The following is a 23,991-nucleotide window of genomic DNA, read 5'->3' on the forward strand; positions in this document are numbered from 1 at the left end:
AGGGTGACAATAATTCTGACCATGACTATACATTCTGTATTTATTTGGTTACAAAAGCAGTAATATCGTGAAATATGATACATATAATATATTATATATAATATATATATAATGTTATTTATTCCCGTAACGGCAAATCTGAATTTTCAGCATCATTACAGCATCAGAACTGATTTGCTGCTCAAGAAACATTTATTATTATTATTCATGTTGAAAACACTTGTTCTGCTTAATACTTTGGTGGATACTGATATTTTTTTAAGGACTCTTTGATGAATAGAAAGTTTTTTGAAAGATTATAAATGTCTTTACAGTCACTTTTAATTGCATGCTTACTAAATAAAAGTATACATTTCTTTCAAAACCGATTCTGCCTGGGCCTTATCATAGCTTGTTTATGAATGAAAAAAACTGAAAACTTGATTAAAGTTGTTTATGTTATCAGAAACCAACCAAGAAACTATATAAAGTGGTGCATTACAAGCTTCTTGAAAAGCACTGTGATTCAAAACTCAGCAGTGATCGGTTACATGTGTCCGGCTGGGGTCTTACGAGCTGAATGTCCTAGGATTGGGGTCAGTGATATAGCACGCAGCCTTAATCTCTAATTTGGATTATGGGCCTTTGTCCCCCAATGCATATATTTCAGCACCATCTGTTTTATAGGCAGTGATTACAGTAACGTCTTTGGCACGTTCTCAGCTGTCACATGTTTTGCACTGAAATGGCTTTGACCATGTTCTTATGATGTCATGGAGTAGTGTGTGCACAAATACAGAGGACACAGCGGATTGATATTAGAGAATTATGCAACATCACAGTAAAGTTACTTTAAGTTTTGAATTAAGAACACCGACTGATATGCAATGATGTTTATGCAAATAAAAACAAGGCTGCTCTTTTGCATAGCAGTTTGTTAATGCAATTCAGATACCGAGAGCCCCAGGTTAAATTACATAATGTTATAGTTTGACTGTTTGGTTTGAAACATCATGATTACACCATCCATCCAATGTTTGTGGTGCACTGTAAAAATCTTAAAATAAAATGTACCTCTTGTTATATTTACCTAAGGCTAAATCTGATGTGGAAAGGCAGTTGGTGAGTCAGCACAATATCAAGTTAAAAAGCTGACATTTTGAACCATTCTCTTTAGCTGCTTGCTGGTGTAAAACCATATTGTTGCAGTTAAAAATGTTAACATTAACCATCTGTTTAAAAATAGAACCTGCAACCAAGAACATCAGCTGTTAATTTGAAAGAAAAACAAGGCCTTTTAAAAAATTACATGGAGACTGAATTGTGCTGCACTGCTATATTTTACAATGCTGAGACGTTTTAGGGCCCGTGCACATCTTGGGAGGACACAAATTGCATTACATAAAGTACAGTTACTAAGAAATGTATGAAAAGATTTGCACCAAACTGTGGTGTAATGATGCCACAAGATACGGCAGAAGGAATAGACTGAAAAACAGCCTCCATCATATAGAAAAAGTTATTAACTCATTTATTGTCTCATCTTTCTTTTAATTAATTTTCATTCTTTTTTCTTTTTATACTTGATTCACATTCTTGCTCGGCTGCAGACCTGCCGTTTGAATATGTATGTATATACAGTGTTGGGCAAACTTACTTTTAAAAGTAATGCATATTGTGTTACTCCCTAAAAAAGTAACTAATTGCATTAGTTACTTTTTATGAAAAGTAATGCATTACATTACTTTTGCATTATTTTTTCTCACCTGGACTGGGCTCGTTTGTTTACTTTTTAATACCAGCAAAAAAGTTCTATTTTTGGCAAATGTTAAGGCCCTTTCATGCCAAAAGTTAAATGGATAAACCTCAGGCTGATCACAAATGTGATGTTTTTCTAGTCATTTTTGTTTATTAGTATGGTTGAATTAGATCACTGAAGGTCAGCAGCAAAGACAATGTTTAATAAAGTGAAATTAAATACATAAAATATATTTGTTTAATTTAATATATTTAATTATCGCAGGTTTGTGCAAATATTCTGAGATTGCATTTCACTGTTCTTATTCATTTTGAGGAATACTGGCTCTGTTTTTGTGCAAGTGAGATGAGTAAATGTTCACATTTAGTCTAGAACTACAATAACCATCATGTTTAGACACAACGTCTCTGCTTTTACTTCCGATTTCTCTCAAAATGGTGACAGGAATGCTGTCAGTCAATACATGGGAAAACAAAGTAATTTGCGTTACTTATTTGAAAAAGTAACTCAGATATGTTGTTATAAATTTAAAAGTAATGGGTTACTTTACTAGTTACTTGAAAAAGTACTCTGATTACATAACTCGAGTTACTTGTAATGCGTAATGCGTATGCATTCTGATATTTACAGACATCTTTCATGAATTTGTCAAAAACCTGCACGTGATGACAGCTCTGTAACCTTCTAACCTGATAGACAGATGTTATTTAACTAATTAGTTAACTGGATTGTTATGTTTTGATTCAGCCTGAATTCCAAGATTCTGTTAGGAAAATTCCAAAAACGTCCTTTATAAAACAATGTTTTAGAATGCAGAATGAAATTCATGTTTAATTTCGTTTTAATCCATTTTGCATGCAAGTACACACAATGATCTTTCTTTAACCCATTAAAAATGATCGAATTACTTTAATGGAATCAATATATGCAAATTATAAGTCACATAAATCAATTCAGCCAATGTAGATACAAAACAAGGGACAAATTCTTCTCAATTGGAATCGTCCATCCTTGATTAATGAATTTGGTTATCTTTCTCTGCTTTTGTTGTTTCAGGTGCTTTCTTGGAAATGTGTTTTGATAGAATATGCAGAAAAATATTTAACACTTTTTAAGAAAAAAAATTTGAACGCACTGTTCAAGACTCCGGTCTTCATTGTCTGCGACATTAAATGGTTCTAGTCCAAGATGAAATAGCCTATAAAAAAAAAAAATCCATTTAGTTTAGCAGTTGACATGGAAATCATACCAACAGGTGTCTTTTATTAAAGATGAGCAGTTTGTGTCAGTTAAGTCACTGGTGATTTACAGCACACCGTTTATTCCACTCATGCAGCAATCATAATAATTTCCGCGTCTTTGGAAGGTCTTCTGTCCTCCACCAGCAGGTTTATCATACTCTCGGACTTGATGAGTAGATTGCACCCTAGGAAAAAGATGCCGAAAATGACAGTCAGTGACAGCACACAGAGAACCGCTATCTGCACCAAACGCATGATGAACTGATCGCGCTCGTCCTGAATCGGTGAACCGAACCCGTCGCTGGTGATCACCGAGAAGTTGCAGCATCCTCGGACGCTTTCCAAAGGATGCTTCGCTGTAGAGATCGTCCGGTTCAGCAGTCCGTGTGAAACATTCATGTCGAGTTTTCTGTGGCGTCTAACGATTATTGATGTTTTAAAACTTCCAAAGGATACCGGGATTGCCAAGATCACTTGTGCGTTTCCATGGATATCATAGGCTATTTTAAAATGAACAAACATTCGTTATGGCGTCGGTACGTGGAAGATAGTCTGGTTTATTTGTGATATATGATAGAATGCATCATCCAAGCATCTCTGCAGCAGTCTTAGTGATGTCCGGAAGAGCGCACTCCGGTATTTCAGTGCGCCTTTGAGCGCGCGCTGAGAGGCGCGGCCACGCGCACACACTTTCTTAACTCGGTGACCATAGAGGTTTGGAAGGAGGGGTGTCTTAAAAGTATGCGTGTAGGTCACATATAACTGTATGTTTTGAACCTTATTCGCTGTTTGTAATGACCACAATTTGGACACTACGAGTCAGGACAGGAGGAGACATCCGAGTCAATCAAGAACGTAGCCTACCTGAGATAAAATGTGTGAAGAAAATTCAAGATAAATCAAGGTAAATATCACTTGTGAACAGAATATTTGTATCTTTCGAATCAAGATGTAATTTGTTTCAGATTGCAAAAAGTGTGAAAATAGCTAGGCCTATTATTAATTTGTGCGTAAGTATTTAGCATGCTAGCTATGAAATTAGCCTTAGCAAGAAATGAGTCGCACAATTTATTCCAAAAATGATTAAAATATAATTTCCACCACTATTTCGTTATAATGTTTTGAAATGTGGTGAAAATGACATTTGTTGAAGACGGTTTAGAGTTTCAACAATTACAATTCCGCTGTGACGTCGAACATTGTTTGTTAAAAAAAATAAATAAACGAATCAGTGTGAAAAGTGCCCATATTTGAAGAAACCACGCTATTAATATGGCCACATATTAATAGTGTATTCAAATAACTCGGTGTAAATCTACCTAGGAACGCTAGATGGCAGTATTACCTTGCTTTACCAGTGTAATTGGCGTACCTAGCCGTTTTCTATACCATTAAACATCAGAAAAGAATTTTTTTTAAAGTTTAAAATAGTTTTAAACCTCCAAACAGTGTAAGTGCACCTAGAACACCGAATTTGATTCATTTTATTTATCATAAAACACACCCATGTCATGGCAAAATCACAGTAACCAACTGTGTGACATTTTGAAAAATTTAAAGACTATTGCATTTTTATGCAAGAAAGTCAAAGGAAATTTTGAAGAAGCAAGCAATGCAATCACAATACATTAGTTTAATCAATAATAAAGCGACATAAGGGTTAAATTAATATAGCAGCTATGCAGCTATAGTAAATGCAAGTGGCCTTCAGGCTCTGTCTGCTTTGGTGTTAGCCATTGACTTTTACAACATTTAGAATACATGCAAATGTGCACAGGTTCAGGGTTTTTTTTGCATAATTTAATTTAGGAATAGCATTATATGCACATACATTGTGTTTTTCATGTTATATTGCATTTAAATCCCTAATGGCATAACTTATTTTTTGAATGCCAAAGTAGCAGGAAAGTATATGCACAAATGTGACTTTTCAAGTGTATGCTTTTTACCCTGCATACTTCATGAAAACATCAAACAATTTTTGTTTGATGAACGTTATGTTATTTGAACTATTTGAATGTTTTAAATAATTATGTTATGCTTTACACATCCTCATGCAAGCAGTGCTGAGAAATGCACCTTCAGCCTTTTGCTTTCTAGAGCACACATGTAATTGCTGGTTTACAGTTACTTCCTGAGTAGAGGCTGATGATCTTTGCTGATACATGACACAGCCTTATGACATTATATAAATAATATTATACAACAGTTTATTCCAATCCCTCAAAATTATTGGCCGAGCGTCGTTCTAAGAGTGCTGATATACAGTCCAGCAGCACTTTTTAGTCTTTGTTAATGTTAGTTAATAAAAAAAGTACTACTGTTCATTGTTAGTTCATGTTAGGTCCAATAAATAAAATATTAATAGATAACACTATTAATATTTTTAATAATGTATTAGTAAATGTTGAAATTAACATTAACCAAGAATAATAAATACTTTAGAATATTTAGTTGTTAATTGTTAGTTTATGTTAACTAAGTAACAGTTAAAAGTAATGTTACAATATTGCATTACTCCCTAAAAGCATAACTAATTATGTTACTTAGTTATGTTCTATGGAAAGTAATGTGTTACATTACTTTTGCGTTACTTTTTCTCACCTGGGCTGGGCTTGCTTGTTTTTAATAATGGAAAAAAGTTCTAATTTTGACCCTTTCATCCAATACGACTCAGTCTAAAGGAAATGCAAATTCACGCCTGTACAGTAGAGGGAGCAGCTCAAACAAATAGCAGGTGTCAGCTATGCTGCCATGCCATTCTGGATTGTAGAAGAATAGGACGCAAGAGAAGAAAAACACTTCAGCAACAAAAACAGAAAAATGAAAAACAAATGTGAAGTTTAACTTAAGTCATTTTTGCTTATTATTGTGGTTGAATTAAATCATCGAAGGTCAGCAGCAAAGACATTAATTAATGAAGTCATATTAAATACATAAAGTATATTTGTGTTATTTAACATTTAATTATTGCTGGTTTTTGTAATATTCTGAGTTTGAATTTTATTGTTTTTATTCATTTTGAAGAATACTGAATCTGTTTTTGTGCAAGTGAGTTGAGAAAATGCTCACATTTAGTCTAGAACTACAATAACCGTCATGTTTACACAACAACACTTCTAAACCTTACTCATGATTACTTTCAGAAAAACAGTCAATAAATGGGAAAACAAGTAACTTGCGTTACTTATTTGAAAAAGTAACTCAGATATTTTGTTATTTTGTAAATTTAAATGCAATGCGTTACTTTACTAGTTAGTTGAAAAAAGTAATCTGATTACGTAACTCGCGTTACTTGTAATGTGTTACCCCAACACTGTTAGTTCACCCAAAAATGAAAATTCTGTCATTAATTACTCACTCTCATGTCGTTCCACACCTGTAAGACCTTCATTCATCTTCAGAACACAAATTAAGATATTTTTGATAAAATCGGATGGCTCAGTGAGGTCTGCATTGCCAGCAAGACAATTAACACTTTCAGATGCCCAGAAAGCTACGAAAGATATATTTAAAACAGTTCATGTGACTATAGTGGTTCAACCTTAACGACTTAACGACTTTATTCAATATGGAGACCCGGACATGACATACAGGAAAAAAAATAGTAGGCTATATCGTGCGCACGATTTACTAATTCGTTCCCTCGATTTACTATTTCGTTCCCTCGATTTATAAAGCTAATTTTTTTTTGTTCACCACTGGAGGGCGTGACTTTGGCAGTTTGATACGCGCTCCGAACCACTGATTTGAAACAAAAGATTTGTAAAGCTTTGAAGCTTCATGAAGCAGTGTTTTGAAATTGCCCATCACTTGATATTGTTGAATAAAGTCGTTATTTGTTTTTTTGGCACACAAAAAGTATTCTCGTCGCTTCATAACATTAAGGTTGAACCACTGTAGTCACATGAACTGTTTTAAAAATGTCTTCAGTAGCTTTCTGGGCATTTGAAAGTGTTAATTATCTTGCTGTCAATACAGGCCTCACTGAGCCATCGGATTTTATCAAAAATAGCCTATCTTAATTTGTGTTCTGAAGATGAACGAAGGTCTTACGGGTGTGGAACGACATGAGGGTGAGTAATTAATGACAGAAATTTCATTTTTGGGCGAACTAACCCTTTAATTAATGTTAATAATTGGAACCTTGCTGTAAAGTGTTACCATTTTTTGTTTATGAAATGTAAAAAATCAAGCTCGTAACGCTTAAGTAGATTTTTCTCAGACCATAGTCAGAATGAAATTAAAATAAACAAGACAAGGTTGATTTATTCTGTGGAGAATTATTATTAGAGAACCCTGAATATTGATAGCTGGTAAAGTAGTCACCACCATGTTGTTAGCAACTTGTTTCCGTTTTACCGTGATGCAGGATTTTCCTCAGGTCCAGGTGAGAGTGATGGTGTCACTTACACTTGCCAAGTAGTGTGATAATCCCCGAGGGGCCTGACTTCGCGAACACGCACTCCGTTACATCTAAGTGCTGTTATTGATTTCATGTGATGAGAGGTTATTTTTAAACTCAAGGCTAATGTTAGGGACTGGCAATCCCCACTCATGACACCCTTCTAAAAACCCAAAATATAATTCCTCTGGGGAACAACGTGTACACTGAGAGGAATCTATGCCTGTGGTGTGTGTGAGAGATGTGTAGCAGGTTAGAATGTGTTCACATGTTTGTATATTTGTGAATGATATAAAATATACAAATGCATGAATGAAAAAAGTTAGGAATAAGCAAATATTATTTATTTCAAATTTAAAAAGCATAAGTGGAAACACGGCAGTTCAGGTCAAATACTACTTTATATTTATGTTGGCATAGATGTTTTACTCATTCATTTGCATTTTGTAAAATAAACCTGCTCAGCCAGTTTCATAGAAGTGCTGAGACAAGACCCTGCCTATTGTGGTTGACAAAACATGTGAATTGTGTGAAATGCCATTTTAATACAAACAGAGAAATTTTTACTATACATTATATGAAATGTGCAACATTCCTGTCTATTCTCACTGTCTCTTGTAGTAAATCTGGTTTTCTAACAGCTGTGTTTAACAATGCAGTTGCTGGGTGAACAGGCCTCTCTGCACATACAGCATTCTCTGCGGGTAATGCCGCTCTAAGAGGGAGTCCCTACGTGACCAGCTGAGCGTTATTATTTCCGTATATTTTTGTTATGCATGTAAGATGCCATATACTGAAGAATTACATTTTCCTTAATAAGATAAAAGATAATAGTAAAAATGACTAGTTCTGAACGTTTTGATGTCAGAAAACATCAACACATGATTGACAAAGTTCACTTTATTATACTTATTCTAAGTATTGTAGATCATTGTTATTTATTAATATAACATATACAGGTGCTGGTCATATAATTAGAATATCGTAAAAAAGTTCATTTTTTTTATTGTAAATTATTTTAAAAAATGAAACTTTCATATATTCTAGATTCCCTACATGTAAAGTAAAACATTTCAAAAGGTTTTTTTTTTAATTTGTTGATTAGAGCGTACAGCTAATGAAAGTCCAAAATCCAGTATCTCAAAATATTAGAATATTTACATTTGAGTTTCATTAAATGACCATCCCTACAGTATAAATTCCGGGTATCTTTTGTTCTTTGAAACCACACTAATGGGGAAGACTGCTGACTTGGCAATGGTCCAGGAGACAATCATTGACACCCTCCACAAAGAGAGTAAGTCACAGAAGGTCATTACTGAATGGGGTGGCTGTTTACAGAGTGATGTATCAAAGCATATTAAATGCAAAGTTGACTGGAACGAAGAAATTGGGTAGGCAAAGGTGCACAAGCAACAGGGATGACCGCAAGCTTGAGAATACTGTCAAGTAAAGCCGATTCAAACACTTGGGAGAGCTTCACAATGAGTAGAATGAAGCCGGAGTCAGCGCATCAAGAGTCACCACACTCAGACATCTTCAGGAAAAGGACTACCAAGCCACTTCTGAACCAGAGACAACGTCAGAAGCATCTTACCTGAGCTAAGGAGAAAAAGAACTGGACAGTGAACAGTGGTCGAAAGTCCTCTTTTCAGATAAAAGAAAATTTTGCATTTCATGTTGAAATCATGGTCCCAGAGTCTGAAGGAAGACTGGAGAGGCACAGAATCCAAGCTGCTTGAAGTCTAGTGTGAAGTTTCTGAAGTCAATAATGATTTGGGGGGGCCGTGACGTCTGCTGGTGTTGGTCCATTGTGTTTTATCAAGTGCAAAGTCAATGCAGCCATCTTCCAGGAGATTTTGGAGCACTTTATGCTTCCATCTGCTGACAAGCTTTATGGAGATGCTGATTTCCTTTTCCAGCAGGACTTTAGCACCTGCCCACAGTGCAAAAACCACTTCCAAGTGGTTTGCTGACCATGATATTACAGTGCTTTATTGGCCAGCCAATATGCCTGACCTGAATCTATGGGATATTTTCAAGAGAAAGATGAGAAACAGTCGATCCAACAATATACAGATGATCTGAAGGCTCAATAGTGCCTCAGCAGTGCCACAGGCTGATCACTTCCATGCCACACTTCACTGATGCAGTAATTTGTGCTAGGAGCAAGTCATTTGCTGTAATATGTCCTGCCGATCAAGTATTGAGTGCACAAAAGAACATACTTTAAAGAACTTGAACTTTTCTGTTTTGCAAATCCATTTTTTGATTGATCTTAGGAAATATTCTAATATTTTGAAATACTGGATTTTGGACTTTCATGAGCTGTACGCTCTAATCATCAAAATTTAAAAAAAAAACTTTTGAAATGTTTTACTTTTCATGTAGGGAATCTAGAATATATGAAAGTTTCATTTTTAAAAATAATTTATAATAAAAAAATGAACTTTTTGATGATATTCTAATTATATGACCAGCACCTGTATTTACTTAAAGGGGCAGTAAGCAATTTCTGAGAAACGCTGTTGAAAGTGGATTGGAGTGAGCACCTAAACACAATTCTAGCCAATTAGCAGTAGGGGGCGTGTCCACTCATGAGGGGGGAGGTGCCTGTGTTGTTGCATAGCATGTTTGTCAATTTGGGGGCGGAGCTGTCAAGATAGGGGTGTGATTCTTTTGGGTAGGGGCGTATTTGTTTTAGTGATTTCAAATGTACGTTATTATTTCTGTTGTTTTTTGTTATGCATTTAAGCCGTCATATGCTAATGAATGAATTTTTATACGACAAAAACTCAATATGTCGTATTGAGTCCCCCTGTAGTCAATAATTTTATCCCTTAAAACTCATCTTTAATCACCAAAATGACATATTTAAATATTTTTTTCCTGTGAAATTTTTTTCTCATGCCTTAAAATAGCTTGAATGTAACTCTACACCCTTGCCTCATTTAATATATGCAGATCAATGAATTAGCTCCACCTCCAGTTGCTCACGCCAGCTCAGAGATCCACAAGGTCAACTTACTGAGGTAAACGCAGCACAATGTTATCACTCTTTAAAACATCTGACACATAACGGTAATTAATATGATTAACTTTTGCTTGACTATGTTATCAGCTTGATAGAAACACTAATAAACACTTGATGTTCTCCCATCGAGATAACGCTGCAATATTTTGCAGGAATATTTGGTGAATTGTCTCCCATTTCAGGCAGGAGAATGAACTGAGAGTGTAGACTTGTCAGAGCTGAATTGTGGTGTTTGGAATCAGGAATTCTTGTGATTATTCTCGAGAATAAGGCTTTCTCTGTTGAGTGGGCCGGCTCATGTCCGGGAGCTGTTCTGTGATTTCTTTTATTATCTGTCCAAGCATTCATTCAAATGGAACGATTGAGTGTTGATTCGAAACAAGCGCTGGATGGAAGTTACTAGAGATCCTCATTTTTAACACTTGAGTCATACAACATTCATCTATATTTATCTATTATCCTTCTTTCCTATCTTACTCCATTATAAGTATTCTATCTCTCCCTCACCCTCTCAACACCCCTAATTTACAACTACAAGGCCATATTATTATAGATGAAACATGACACATTTTCACACTGCATGATATACCACATGATGCTCAATGTGGATTGGTTTAGCATGTTCAGACTGACTCATGAGTTCAGTGTGTACAGTAAATGTTCCCTCTGCTTTATGCTCCGCTCACTATCGACCATAAGGCCGCTGCACCTGTTTGGTGCCTGACATGTCATCAACAACACTTTGTCAACTCTTTCACTGAATATACATGGGCTCACAGTTTATAAAAATAGCCTTGCTGTCTGTCCCCGAGTGAGAAAGGCTGCAGGCTTCGGGAATCAGGAAAGAATTATTTTACAAATAACACAAAGTTGCTAATGCATACTTTAGGCTAAATCCATGAAGAGGACTTAAAAGATGTTATTTGTGAGTGCACTGTGCACGCAGTGTCCTTGGAAGTTGATTTGTCAGATTTATTTGCACCGAAGCAGCATAGCTTAAGACATGAAAGGCTATATACTGTTATGTAGTTATTAGGGTCATTCTGTACCTCCTTGTTCTTGGGCTGTGGAAGATCTTAGAACAACCTTTGGGCTCTTTTCCAAAACTTGCAGCTCTCCATCGAAACTTGAGCCGCCCTGACGGTCTTGTTTTATATCCCAGCATTCTCATGTTCTCAAGGCTGTCAGTGACCAGTGCAGGACATTGGTGGAGGTTTATATAATAACTGTATTCTTTGAAGGTAAACCAGTCTTATTATATTGTCATCATGGCAATGTGCTTTTCAACACCTTGTTCAGATGTTGCACCAGTAACCTGTCTTTGACAGAGTCGAACATGGAAACTGTGGATATTTTTGTATGTTGTCCCTGGCCCTGCCCACATAACTGCTGTAATCGGAGTGATAGTGACTTTATCCAATTACTTCTTGTGGATGAGCTCTGGTATTTTTTATTAGGGTGCTGCCATGCCCTTCAGATGCTCCTATAAAGTTTCCAGACATTTTTATAACAGTTTCATAACAGGTTATAGATCTATCTATCTATCTATCTATCTATCTATCTATCTATCTATCTGTTTGTCTGTCAGTCATTCTGTCCTTCTGTCGTTCTGTCTGTCTGTCTGTCTGTCTTCAGTTTGAAATAACTCATTTCATAATACATAAACCGAGAAAATGTGCCTCTTCCCCTCTCATTCATCATTGTCAAGTTGACATTGGAGCAGATTGAGTTACATGACACAATAATGAGCTAAATGTATTTACCACAGGGTTTCCTCTTTCCTCTCACCATCTGTGCAAGGTGCTCATAAGAGCTGTGTGAATTCTTTACAAAACTATAAAAATATACACCAGACAAGTTGTTTATACAGACATAAAGTTCACTGCAGAGAGTTTTAACAACACACTATGCAAATAATTATATAATGTAATGTGTTTCACGGGCAAAGTCTCAGAAATCTCATTGTTTCTTGGGATATCCCTTTTCTGTAATGACTCATTTCATGAGACATAATGTAAGCCACTTTCAGGCCAATTTCATTGCCACCGCCCAGGTATTATGTATTATATAGTTAAATTTAGAATGGCCCATAATATTACATAACATTTCTGCCCAGGGTCACTAATGTTGAGGATCCTTATCAATTTAAGCCCCCAATATGCATCTGTTGGTCTGTCTGGCTGCTGGAGGAAGGTATCACACGAAGTCCATGGCACTCTGTCTGCTTAGTTGTACTTTCCTTGGTGGTACCATCGGCCACATACCTTGGCAAGCACAGGACGTGTCCGAATAAATTACAGTGGCCCAAAATTAGGCCACAGAATACGGTGTTCTCTGCAGGGGAGGAGGGGATATGTGACACCCTGCAGGCCTTGTGGTGTGTAGCGTGACAGTCAGCCATCAAACAGGCTCAGTATTTTGAAGCTACCGCACAAAATGATGTAGAAATACCTCAGTTCTCCGTGTTCCTCTGTAGGCCTAGTTTACATTACTTCAGAGTCGGGTATGTTGAAATCCATTAATCTATTTTCAGCAATAGTAATTTTACTGCTATTGTTGGTTTCATAAAGTAATATAATGACGTATGTTATAGTCTGATTAATGGCCTGATAATAAAAATGAAAAAAAGTTCTAAATATAGTTCAAGATCGACGTCAAACTGATGTGACCTCAGAACGTCAGGTCTGAATCATTCATATGACAGATTGTCCATATGGAGAATGTTCAAAACCACAACTTCCTTCTAAACAGGGAAAGCTAATCGCTGTGAAGTAAACCAGATGACATCATGATTACTCAGATTACAGCTGTTATGAAAGCAGTGTTGAAACCCTATATAGTAAAAAGACACATATTTGTCATTTATTCTAGTTTTCTGTTTCTTTGTTTGTTTGTTTGTTTACTTTTTTCATTGTTTGATGTTGTGAGAACGTAAGAAAGTTATATTTGGGCTATATAATGAAGGAATCGTTCATCCCAAACTAAAAATCATTTACTCTCCTCATGTTGTTCTAAACTTGTTGTTCTCTGACTTTCTTTCCTCTGTAGAACAACAATGGTTCAATTTGGCCACTCCCTTCAATATAATAAAGTATATGAAGGCTGGAGCTGTCAAGCTCCACAATGTCAAAAAATGTAATAAAATTCATGACTCTGTTCTATTTTTAAGTCTTCTATCCATGAGATAGCTTAATGTGCAAAACAGACAGAATTTTAAGTCATTATTCATATTGTCTTATACTAGGCATGTTCATTAGAATGATTCTTTTGAATCAGAAATTTTCAGTGAATCCAGTTCACAAACCAGGTTGAATGATTTGTTCACAAATCAGACTCACTGACACAACATACATTTCAATCAGAAGAATTAGAATATGATATAGAAGTAGTAAAGGTTTGTTTTATATTTCACAGAAGAAAGAAAAAACATGGTTTGGAATGGCGTAAGGTTGAGTAAATAATGATAGCCATGTTTTAAAGAAGAAAACCATGCAAATCTTGCTTTATTTCTTAAACCATTTTGTTTCAAACGCTAACATATGATGTAAAGAAATGTTCAGAAACACCCAAGATGATTTTTGTTCAAAATTTATTTTATATAGAGAGCTGCACAAAATCAATGAAAGATAAGCAATACCTCTCATTTATGTAAAAAATTCAGAATGCCCGATCTTGATTTTGTCATTACGAGAAAAAGAATTACAGTCTGGAGGAGCTCTAGCCATATCTATACATACTAAAAATACATACATACAAATATAATTACTCAAAGGTTTGACTGGTACACTAAACTAAGTCAGGCATCTGTAATAATACTCAAAGTATTTGCATGTAAGAGGCTGTACGTGGTACATGTACAGTAGCTGCACTGGATCTCTTGTGACCTTTCAGAACATATTCATGAACTGCCTTTATGTATAAACTACTGACTCTTAAAATACACTTATATGCTAAAGTTTTTATTACACAAGTGTACCACAGTCCTCGAATGCAGTCACATCAGTCCTGTACTCAAGTGTATCAGTGTATCTCTGTTTTCAGTGTAAGCACTATGGTGCACGTTTTTTGAGCATGTTCACGGGAGATAATGCTTGGGCACTTGAGAGTATTTAAGGCTTTGTCTGATCTTCAAGCATCCAAGATTTTTGGTCCATGGCTATTCTAACTTGAAGTTGGAAGATGAGCACTGGATTCTTGGATGCTTTCTATTTGGAATATGCCCTCTGAATATAGCTGTAATACTGATGGGAATATCATGTCTTTCATTCAGAAGTCACATGTAGAGCATTTGAGCTTCTTGATTTGCACCAATGACATGAAATGCTACTGACTCAAACCATCAATTCAGCTTAAAATATGCAAAGATTTAAAATTCCATGGGGCCTCATTTCTAAAACATGCGTTTGCACAGATTTGAACTGTGCGTACGCAAAAATCCACGCCAATGTTCATATTTATAAAAACAGTGTTTGACGTGGAAAAGTGCTTAGCACCACTTCAGGGTCTAAGCAGACATACACACTTTTCCTTGTGGCAGAGATTCGGAGTACTGCAGGTATTTGGAAATCTAAGCAATTCTTGCCATTCGCCATTCTCAAGTAAAGCATTCGGACGTTGACTGGTGCTCTTTTATATGGTAATGACATTAATTAGGTGGAGATCGGAAGCTATTCGGCTGCGCACAATTTCAAGTTCATTTGCGATTTATAAATTTCACATCTCGAAAAGAGGCGTACACATGTTTTTTGTGCACACGTTCATTCTCTGAATCACAAATACGCATAATTTGAGAAATGATTGTAAGATCAGATGTAGGACGTTTTCTATGCAACATTTTATAAATAAGGCCCCATGTCTGATTAGAGTTACCAAAATGTTCCACCAAATGCATATTTCTCGTTATGTGTCTGTTAGTGAGTTCAATGTTGAAGACTGTGATGAAGGTTTCCAAATGCAGGCGCAAGTAGAATGTCATCTTTCTCTGATTCCATTCCAAGAAAGCAGAGAACAGTAAGCGATACAGTCCTTTGACTAGTCAAACCATCAAGAGTTCCCCAAACATCTCATATCCATTTCTTTCATCGGTTTAAGTCACCATGGTTGTCCATTTATAAAATCTCAGAATGGCAATGTGTCCATGAAGATTTTATCCACAATGGGTGGAGGTGGCACCAAGTCTTCCAGTTTAAGATAGAAGATTCGCTGGAGGCCCTGGGTGCACAGTGTTCTCAGCTCCGGAAGCTTGCTTAGGAGTCGGGACAGGTAGTTGGGCCGGGTGGCCTCAGGGGCACTTGTGGAGACGTGGTCTCTGAGACATGTGACCAGGCGGTTTTGGAGGTCTTCGATCCGTTTGGGCTCTTTCAGGCCGTGACGATCTGTTGGTCACAGTCAGGGTTAGAGATTTGCTTAGGATAAAACATTTTTCTATATTCTATGAAGAAAAAATAGAAACAGACTAAAAGACAGTCACGTACCTGTGATTATGACCAGTGTGGCAAGACAGGAGAAAGACGACAAATCCAAGTTCAAGCGATGTAAACTCTGAGAGAACTCCATAATTGAGTCAATCCAGTCACCGAAGCTTCGTACGCACTGCGTCCGGTGCAAAACCACACCATTGCAGAAAATAAGTTTGTCTGTCTCAGGGTTTGACCTAAATGAGATAAATGAATGCTTAGTCACTTCACATAGTACTATTACAATATTAAATTTATTGTCATATGCACTGATTTGTACCTGTAAGCTAGCCGAAGTATGAAGAGCTCAACAAACGCTGACTCAAGAAGAAGATCTTGGTCCTCCTTACAGAAGGCACTGAATCCAGGGATGTTTCCAGCCCACTTCCTGATCACATCCATTGAACCCGTTAGCAGGTCATAAAATTGCTGTATGTCATTGGCATCCTCCTTCTCAGACAATCCAGATACTGATTCCTGATACTAGACAACGACCAAAAATACAATATATTCATTAACATTGCACAGAAATATGACAATACTATTAAAAAAAGCACTCAGCGATTGGGTTGTTTTAACCCAGCAGTTGGGTTAAATGTGAAGGTTAAAATACTAAGCAAGCTTAAATTTTGCTGTCCTCACCTTTGAATAGTCTAGAGTTCCACTGGCAGGGTTTGAGTCCATATGGGCAGTGACGAGAGAGGCAATGATGTTTACAGGTGAAGAGACAGACAATGAGTCCTGAACAACTTTTGGCTTGGACGGCAGACGACCTCTTCTACCTTTCAGGCTGTCTGTTCTCACAACTACACAGAGGGACAATATGTACACTTATTAAAAACGCTTAGACGGTATGCGAGTATAATAATAATAATAATAAAAAAAAAGATTAATTCTCACCTTCTTTCACCATCCCCACAGCTAGGCACTTTTGGAAGCGGCAGAACTGGCACCTGTTTCGCCGCCTTTTGTCTACTGGGCAGTCCTTGTTGGAGAGGCAAACGTACTTGGCGTTTTTCTGTACCGTGCGCTACAAAACCAGAAAGGTTGAAGCTTGTCAATAAAATGAGCTTAATGGCCAAATACAAAATGCAGAGGTGAGTTAACATGATTTATCAGCAAGCTCACTCTCTCTCACCTTGAAAAAGCCTTTGCATCCTTCGCAGGTTCGCACCCCGTAATGCTGACAGGAAGCGTTGTCTCCACACACTGCGCAGCGTCCCTCGTTTCCCGTGGGGCTCCTTACTTTAGGAGACAGGTGTCCGTCCATCATTCCTGAGCCATCCCGGCTGCCCTGCTCCAAGCCGAGGGGGCTGAAGGGATGCGGAGAACTGTGTTGTGGGGTCTGAGAAAAGGGATCCTGATCTGGAAGCTGTGGCTGCAACGAGCCACGTGGAGAAAGCTCATCGTGCCCGAAAGTGAAGAAAGAGGCAGACTGGTTCATAGGCTTCTCTGAACCCCAGCATCCCTCATCGGGGGAGCAGGGACCGAAGGTGCTATCCCAGGCAGACATGGGCTGGAACCCCGGGGTAGAGGGTGACGGTGCAGATGCCGGACTCCCGAAGCAGTTTGACCCACCTGAAGAGGACAGCGTCTCATCTAGGTAACTCAAAGCGAATGTTCCTGGGTAACAGCCGTACACCTGGAGGTCGTCCAGCTTGAACGAGTCTTGCCCAGAGGTTCCGCCCACACAGGTAGAAGCAGCGCCTGTTGCGATCTGGCATGAGTAGGTATCAAACTCGCCAACGTAGCCTCCGACCAGAGAGGTGATGCTGGGCAGGGAGGGCGCGGAGAGCTGGTCCAGCTGGTCAGTTACATCCATGGCCAACCTGGAGGTGAAGTCAGGATTCAAAAACTCTGAGCTGAAGAGGGAGCTCTCATAGGTCTGGACTCCATGTTGACTTTGAACACAGGTCATTTCTGTAGAACAGAACCACAACATCTACTTTTCAATACCGTAGATATTGCCGCGGAAAAGTCATATGCCTCGAGAGCTGAACAGCGCATTCTAACCTATACCTAGACAGACTTGCTTGCCGGCCAAAGAGTCTGTATAGACACAGTTCTCTGAAGCGATTTCGGAGAAAACTTAGAGAGCCGTCTGGCTGGAAAGGGCAGCCATGCTTATTGTGTTACCACATTAAGAGCGTCAGACGAATACGACACGTGGGTTGCCTCACTGAGAGGGCGTGTGTGTTTGTGAGGGCGCATGTGAGTGGGTGGTGTATGTGTATGGAACTTTTTTTAGATAGACTCAAATTTCCCCAGCAAAATCAGACATAGTGTTCCATAATGCAAATGATAAGAGAAAATAAAGGGGGAAAAACTATTTGCAGTGAAGAAATACTTATATTCAATCAACATTATCGCTCTACATGGGTTAAATATTTAGACTGGCAATTAAAACATTTCTAAAATGTGCCAGTATCACTTTAAAAGAGTCATTCTGCAGAAAGTATTTTAATGCACTTTGCAAATGTGAAAGATAATTATGGCTTAGCAGTTTGACAGACGTTCATGACCTTGCACACAGAGCAAGAGGAGAACACGACACCTGATGATCATTTGACCCCTGAACATTTCATGACCTCCATATGTTGACTAAAACAGTAAATGCATTTGCATTAGATATATGTTTCTTAAAGTAAAAATGTGTAGTTATAGTGTAATTGTCTGGAAATTGTAAAAAAAAAAAAAGAAAAAAAAAGTCTAAAATTAATTAAAAAACAAAAATATCTGCCAAATCAGTCAGGAATCTGAGTCATTTTGTTGACAATAAATAAATAAAGATAAAAATAAATAAATAAATAAATAAATAAATAGAACAGGTCAAGGTCATTATTATTATTATAAAACTTTACAATTACTCGTTTTTTTCAAGTGAGTGACTAATTCTAAGAAAACTTCTTTATATTCATGACTCAAAATGATATTACTAAAAACAAATGAGCTTGAAACACGTTTCTTTTTATTATTATTATTATTATTACTGTGTGTACACCAAATGAAGGTGTATGTTGTGTAATGAAGTTTAGAGCCAATCAAAATGTGTATTATTCAAATAGCCAAAGTACAGCCAGGTTTAAAAGGAGAATGTGTGCAGCTAAGTTGTCGGCTGTTGCGCGAGCACCTGTTGCATCGTGACACTGCGCGTGCAGAAGCGCACCACTGTACCACACACCCCCTTTTAGTCTATTCCTTCATTTCGTACGGTTTCACATCGCGTATGTATATCCAAATTGACTAACAATTTAAATACCAGAAGCCAACTCATTCTGCGAATTTAACTGTGGTGGATACGCACTGTGCTATTAGTTTCGAAATAGCTCGCGCGCACCAAGTAGTAAAACATACAAATACATTCAATTAAAATACGTAAATATTTCAGTTCAACACATACTTTGGATTACTAAAAACACGTTTTCTGTTCGTATAGGATTTAAAAGAAGCATAAAAAAACTAAGAGAAGAGTATTAACTGACTTCCGAATTTTAAAAGCAAAAATCCTTACGTACCTGAAAATGTATTGTGGTGAGGGACTTATCAGCGTCCGTATTCCAAGTGATGGATAACCATGTATAAACGTCCCCGGCTACGACAAGACTGTTTTCTCATATTTCTGTGAGCGAGCAGATATATAGCACTACTTTATTGTGCCGTTACGTCAGAGGTGCATCCTCTCGAGGCGTTCCACTGGCAAATATGGCCATGCAGGGGCGGAGATCCTCGGCAAATCTTTCCGGCTGCCGACCAATCAGAGCGCTCGCAAGCAAAAGACATGACGCACACACGGGATTCCATTGACGCAAACAATCCGCACGTTTATTGTTCTAATTATAGCAGCGCACTGCTGTGCAACTGCCTGAATTTAGTTAAAAATAGGGAGGAGAAGACACAAATAACTAGAAGATAAGTAAAGACGATCAACAGAAAGAGTAAAAAGAAACACACACACACAAAAAATGTTTTAAACAGGATTCACTTAGTGGAATGATGAAAATGATTTTTTTTTTTTTTTTTTACTAAAATTTGAAGTAGCCTGTATATATTTTGTTAATAAAATCTATAACATATGTGTTAAATATTTTGATTTTGTTTGTTAAATTCCCCCTTAAAATCTCAGTTATTATTGTTACAAGACATTTTCCTCCCCAAGAAAACCACAAAGAGCCCACGAGGAGAGGGTAGGGCTACACCTGCATAAGCTGAACATGTCAAAACATGAAAGTGTTCGAAGAAAAAATGAAAACGGAAGTAAGTGCTGTCTGAAGTACTTCAATGCAGGGTGTGTGAGGGATTGACAGTGCCGGTAAATGCCACGTCTCTTGTGCCATGCGGTGATTCTCAAGCTTAAATGTTTTCCTTTTAACTGAGAATGAATATCAAGCATAACTTTGTCACAAATATTATTTTAGTGTGTCATGCATCCTGCACCGCTACTCTTGAACTTCCAGTACTCGGGTCTGAAAAAAAAATCTATTTTTATTAACCTATTTTTCAAAACACATTAAGATTGCGCTCTTGAGCATAAATAAAAAGAATGTAACAAAATATTCAATAGTACGGGGAACAAAATGTAAAATTGTAAGAATCAGGCACTGAAAAAGCACTATTCTGAATATTTGGTGGTTACGGCCCTGTCTGTCATATCTACAGACATCTGACCTTATGTGTACCATACCGCCATTTCACTCTAACTTGCAGATATAATTCAGAAGACGAAAGACATTGAAAGAATAGAGCTTTATAGATGTCCATCCTCTTTATAGATTGACATTTGAGCATTATCCTGCCTCTGCATGTAGTAGGTGTACATTTTTACAATGAGAGTGTTGTTGGCTACCTTTTTGGTACAATAAATCAACAGCCAGATGCTTGTGCTGCTATTTAGTGCGCAGCATGTCCTGATCCAGACATGCCTTCTGTGCTTTCTGAGTGGGATGATAGCCGTGTCCATATCAGTTGTTTCTCACAATGCTTTCACGCCTAAGACGCACAGTTTCCGTGCCATACTCCATATTTCTCTGCCACATGCCAACCGAGTATAACCTTTTTCAGTAAAACACAGTGAGCGAGTGACCCAGTCTTGCTGAGGTTGATTTAAGCACGGGTGGCGAAGTAACATGAAATGCAGGCCGCTGACACAGTATCCAGCGTGGGTATTTAAAAACAAGGACGGCGGGTCTTGCAGAGGAATTCAGAGCAGGCCGACATGGTAGCAGGAGCTGAGTGGCGAGTTGACTTGCATACTTTCTCTGGGGGTGTCACACGGAGAATATTTTACCTGTGCTTGTCCTGGGACAGTATTAGGTCAATATTGGCTGAAAGGATGTACTACCATTTATTCTCATTTATATACAACATGCTGCATGGAGCTATTACAGTGATCTTCTTTATTATTTATGAAGGTTGATTCTCTTGTCCAAGTCACATTCACATCAAACCAGTATGTATATATACACATCCATAAAGAATATGAAGCCTACTGGAAAAATAATCAAAGGCAATACAACAAATAGCCTACAATCATGATGTACAAATTCCTGGTACACCACATTACATTTATTATGCAAATGAAAAACATAGGTTAATTATAAATCAAGTTATAATATAATTATTTATTCTTTAAGTAAAATTTAATATTTTCTTTTTTATGATTTTTGGTGTTAAATATGACCTGGGAACGTTCTTGGAGAGTTTCACTCTAAAACACGCATTTTCGAAATGAAGTCTTTAATCGGTCTTTCCAAACATTGTCGGTGTTTTTGCCAATTTCCATCTCGCAGTCTGTACTCAGAATTGGCTTTATCGCTTCTTTCCGGCATTATCACGAGTTGACATCTTTTCCTGATCAAAGACTTTTGCTCACGAGATTGTCATTTCTTAAGGCAGCCGCGGAATCTCCTTCTTTCTTCCACCTGTGATGCGCAGACATGACCGGGAGCCGCGCGCGCGCATCGACCTCTGAGTAGATTCGCTCTTCCTCTTTTGACTGTGCGGTCGGAGAAAAGAAAGGATGTATCTGTCTCTGTCACAGAGACCAAAAAAGAGGAAGCTCCGCCAATGACGCAATGAAGGCTTTGGCTGACGTAGCAGGAATCCCTCCCGCGCGCGCTGCCATATGGGGAAGCCCAGCCGAATACAGCAGAAGAGCTTGTTGCTAAATGACGCGAGTTTTCCATTACTGCGTCCATTTACAAGCCGGATCGCGAGCTTAATTACTTTTAAAATAAACCTTTTAGGAACTGATGATAAAGTAAACGATCACCGAGGGAGAGTTACAGTTCAGTTAACTAACAGCTGCTGAGTTGTTGGCACATAGGTTGAGCTGAAGCTGTCACGAGGGGCGGGATAGGAAAAAGACAACGAGGAAGTGGTCACAAGACCATGAGAAAAACATTGTGCAGACACGCAGTAAGCGATCAGATCGGAACAGGTGTTACGAGAAAAAAGGATTTAAAAAAAAAAATAGCCTACATATTTTAAATAAGAAAAGAAAATAGTTTCTAATTAAGAGCTCAACGGGACATGCAACAGTCACTATAGGCTATTGATTCCACATAGTTTGACAAAGTCGTGAACATGCAAGGCAGTTCTGTTTTAAAGGTGCACTCACGTACACACATTAGTTTTACAAAGAACCTTTGAACAGATATCTTTAAAATGATAGATACACACTCCAAACATGTCCAAAAATGACATTACTGTGATTACATGTGATCTCAGCAACCTTGAGGGGGAGCTGTCTGTTTAAATTGAAAACTTGCCACCGAAAAAGCTGCAGTGCGAGTCTTAAACACCTCAACCAGGGTGTACTTGTCAAACATTTGATTTCAAAATCATAGGGGATTGGCCCTCCTTCACCACTTCCACTGTTCTGGCAAGACTTTCCATTAAATGTTGGAACATGGCGGTGGGGATTTGCACGCATTGAGACACAAGAAGACATCAGTTTAGTCAGGTGCTGATGTTGGGTAATGGGTCTGGCTTGCAGTCTGCGTTCCACTTCATCCCAAAGGTGTTCAGTAGTTCAGTAGGGTTCAGGATTGGCCTTAGTGGAAGCTCTTCTGCATTGGGATATGAAAGTGCCACGTTGAACGTCTGAGCTCTTCCATTCTACTGAAAATGTTTGTCTGAGGAGATTATATACTTGAGTTCATGCGACTGTTATCTTTGGGTGTAGTGGGAAAACCCAAACCTGTTCATTATGAAGGGGTGTCCACATAACTTTAGCCATGTTGTGTATTTATAAAAAGCACTTTTCATTTCTTTAGATCTAAATCGTTTTTTTATTTAGTGAACAAAATACTTGCTGTTAAATCACCTTTTCAGTAGAGTCGTTGCTATTTTTGCTATATATATAAAACAAAATAAAAAGTTAAAAAGTTTGAGGTCGATAAGATTGTTTTTGAAACTTTACAATAAGGTTTCAAAAGTTGTATTTGTTAACATTAGTTGTATTAATGTTAACATTACAAACATATTTTAACATTAATAAAGATTAATAAATACTGTAACAAATGTATTGCTTATTGTTAGTTCATTTTAGTTAATACATTACTGAAAACAGCTTCAGAAATCATTGTAATATCCTGACTTCGGCTAATATTAGACCGAAAGGGTTAAACCATTGTTTGTTTATTATTAAAACAGAGTTTGAGAGCATTGCACCAGTGCCCTTTTGTTCTTTCTTGAAGGCCTTCTTGGATGTTTCTGGTCAAGCACCTGCTTTTTTTGGATGTGCACATACCATTTGGTTTTGTTTGAGTAACATTATGCACTATGGAACATCATGCACTGCTTATTTAAACATATAGCACGTACACATACCCGGTTGCTGCATGGGCTCATTCAGGCACCTGTTGTTGAATCAAAGTGATTTAAGTACAGCTGTTAGCTTACAGGACAGAGTGAGCTCCCCCTGTCTGTACATTGGTAACATCATGCATCATGTGGCTCTCCACACTGCAGCATGCCTGGAGAGCCTTGAACGCAGTCTGGCTTTTGAATCAAATCAAGTGCATATCATCCCCTGAATAGCCGGTTTGTTGTCTCAAGTGAACCGTAGCTTAGCACACTGATTATGTAACGATATGCAAATGTGCTAAGATAAGGTC

At 37.6% G+C, this 23,991-nt stretch overlaps 2 protein-coding genes across 3 annotated transcripts; both read right to left on the reverse strand.

The window, feature by feature from the left end:
- Window positions 1-2,600: 2,600 nt before the first annotated feature.
- rprm3 (reprimo, TP53 dependent G2 arrest mediator homolog 3) lies at window positions 2,601-3,624 on the reverse strand. The gene has a single exon (XM_051880215.1). The coding sequence runs from the start codon at window positions 3,499-3,501 to the stop codon at window positions 3,067-3,069; it is 435 nt and encodes a 144-aa protein (XP_051736175.1). The 5' UTR covers window positions 3,502-3,624; the 3' UTR covers window positions 2,601-3,066.
- A 10,366-nt stretch (window positions 3,625-13,990) lies between these two features.
- nr4a1 (nuclear receptor subfamily 4, group A, member 1) lies at window positions 13,991-19,557 on the reverse strand. 2 transcript variants are annotated; one of them, XM_051880323.1, is made up of 7 exons: window positions 19,390-19,557; window positions 17,013-17,794; window positions 16,775-16,904; window positions 16,517-16,680; window positions 16,155-16,357; window positions 15,893-16,071; window positions 13,991-15,793 (listed from the first exon to the last, which is right to left on the reverse strand). In XM_051880323.1, the coding sequence occupies exons 2-7, from the start codon at window positions 17,790-17,792 to the stop codon at window positions 15,537-15,539; spliced, it is 1,713 nt and encodes a 570-aa protein (XP_051736283.1). In that variant the 5' UTR covers window positions 17,793-17,794; window positions 19,390-19,557; the 3' UTR covers window positions 13,991-15,536. The 2 variants fall into 2 exon arrangements, with proteins under 2 accessions (XP_051736283.1, XP_051736284.1); XM_051880324.1 differs by having other exon boundaries at window positions 17,013-17,703; window positions 19,390-19,543.
- Between the last annotated feature and the right edge of the window lie 4,434 nt (window positions 19,558-23,991).

This window comes from Ctenopharyngodon idella, chromosome 22, assembly GCF_019924925.1.
Source record: "Ctenopharyngodon idella isolate HZGC_01 chromosome 22, HZGC01, whole genome shotgun sequence".
In the NCBI taxonomy this organism is placed as follows: domain Eukaryota; kingdom Metazoa; phylum Chordata; class Actinopteri; order Cypriniformes; family Xenocyprididae; genus Ctenopharyngodon; species Ctenopharyngodon idella.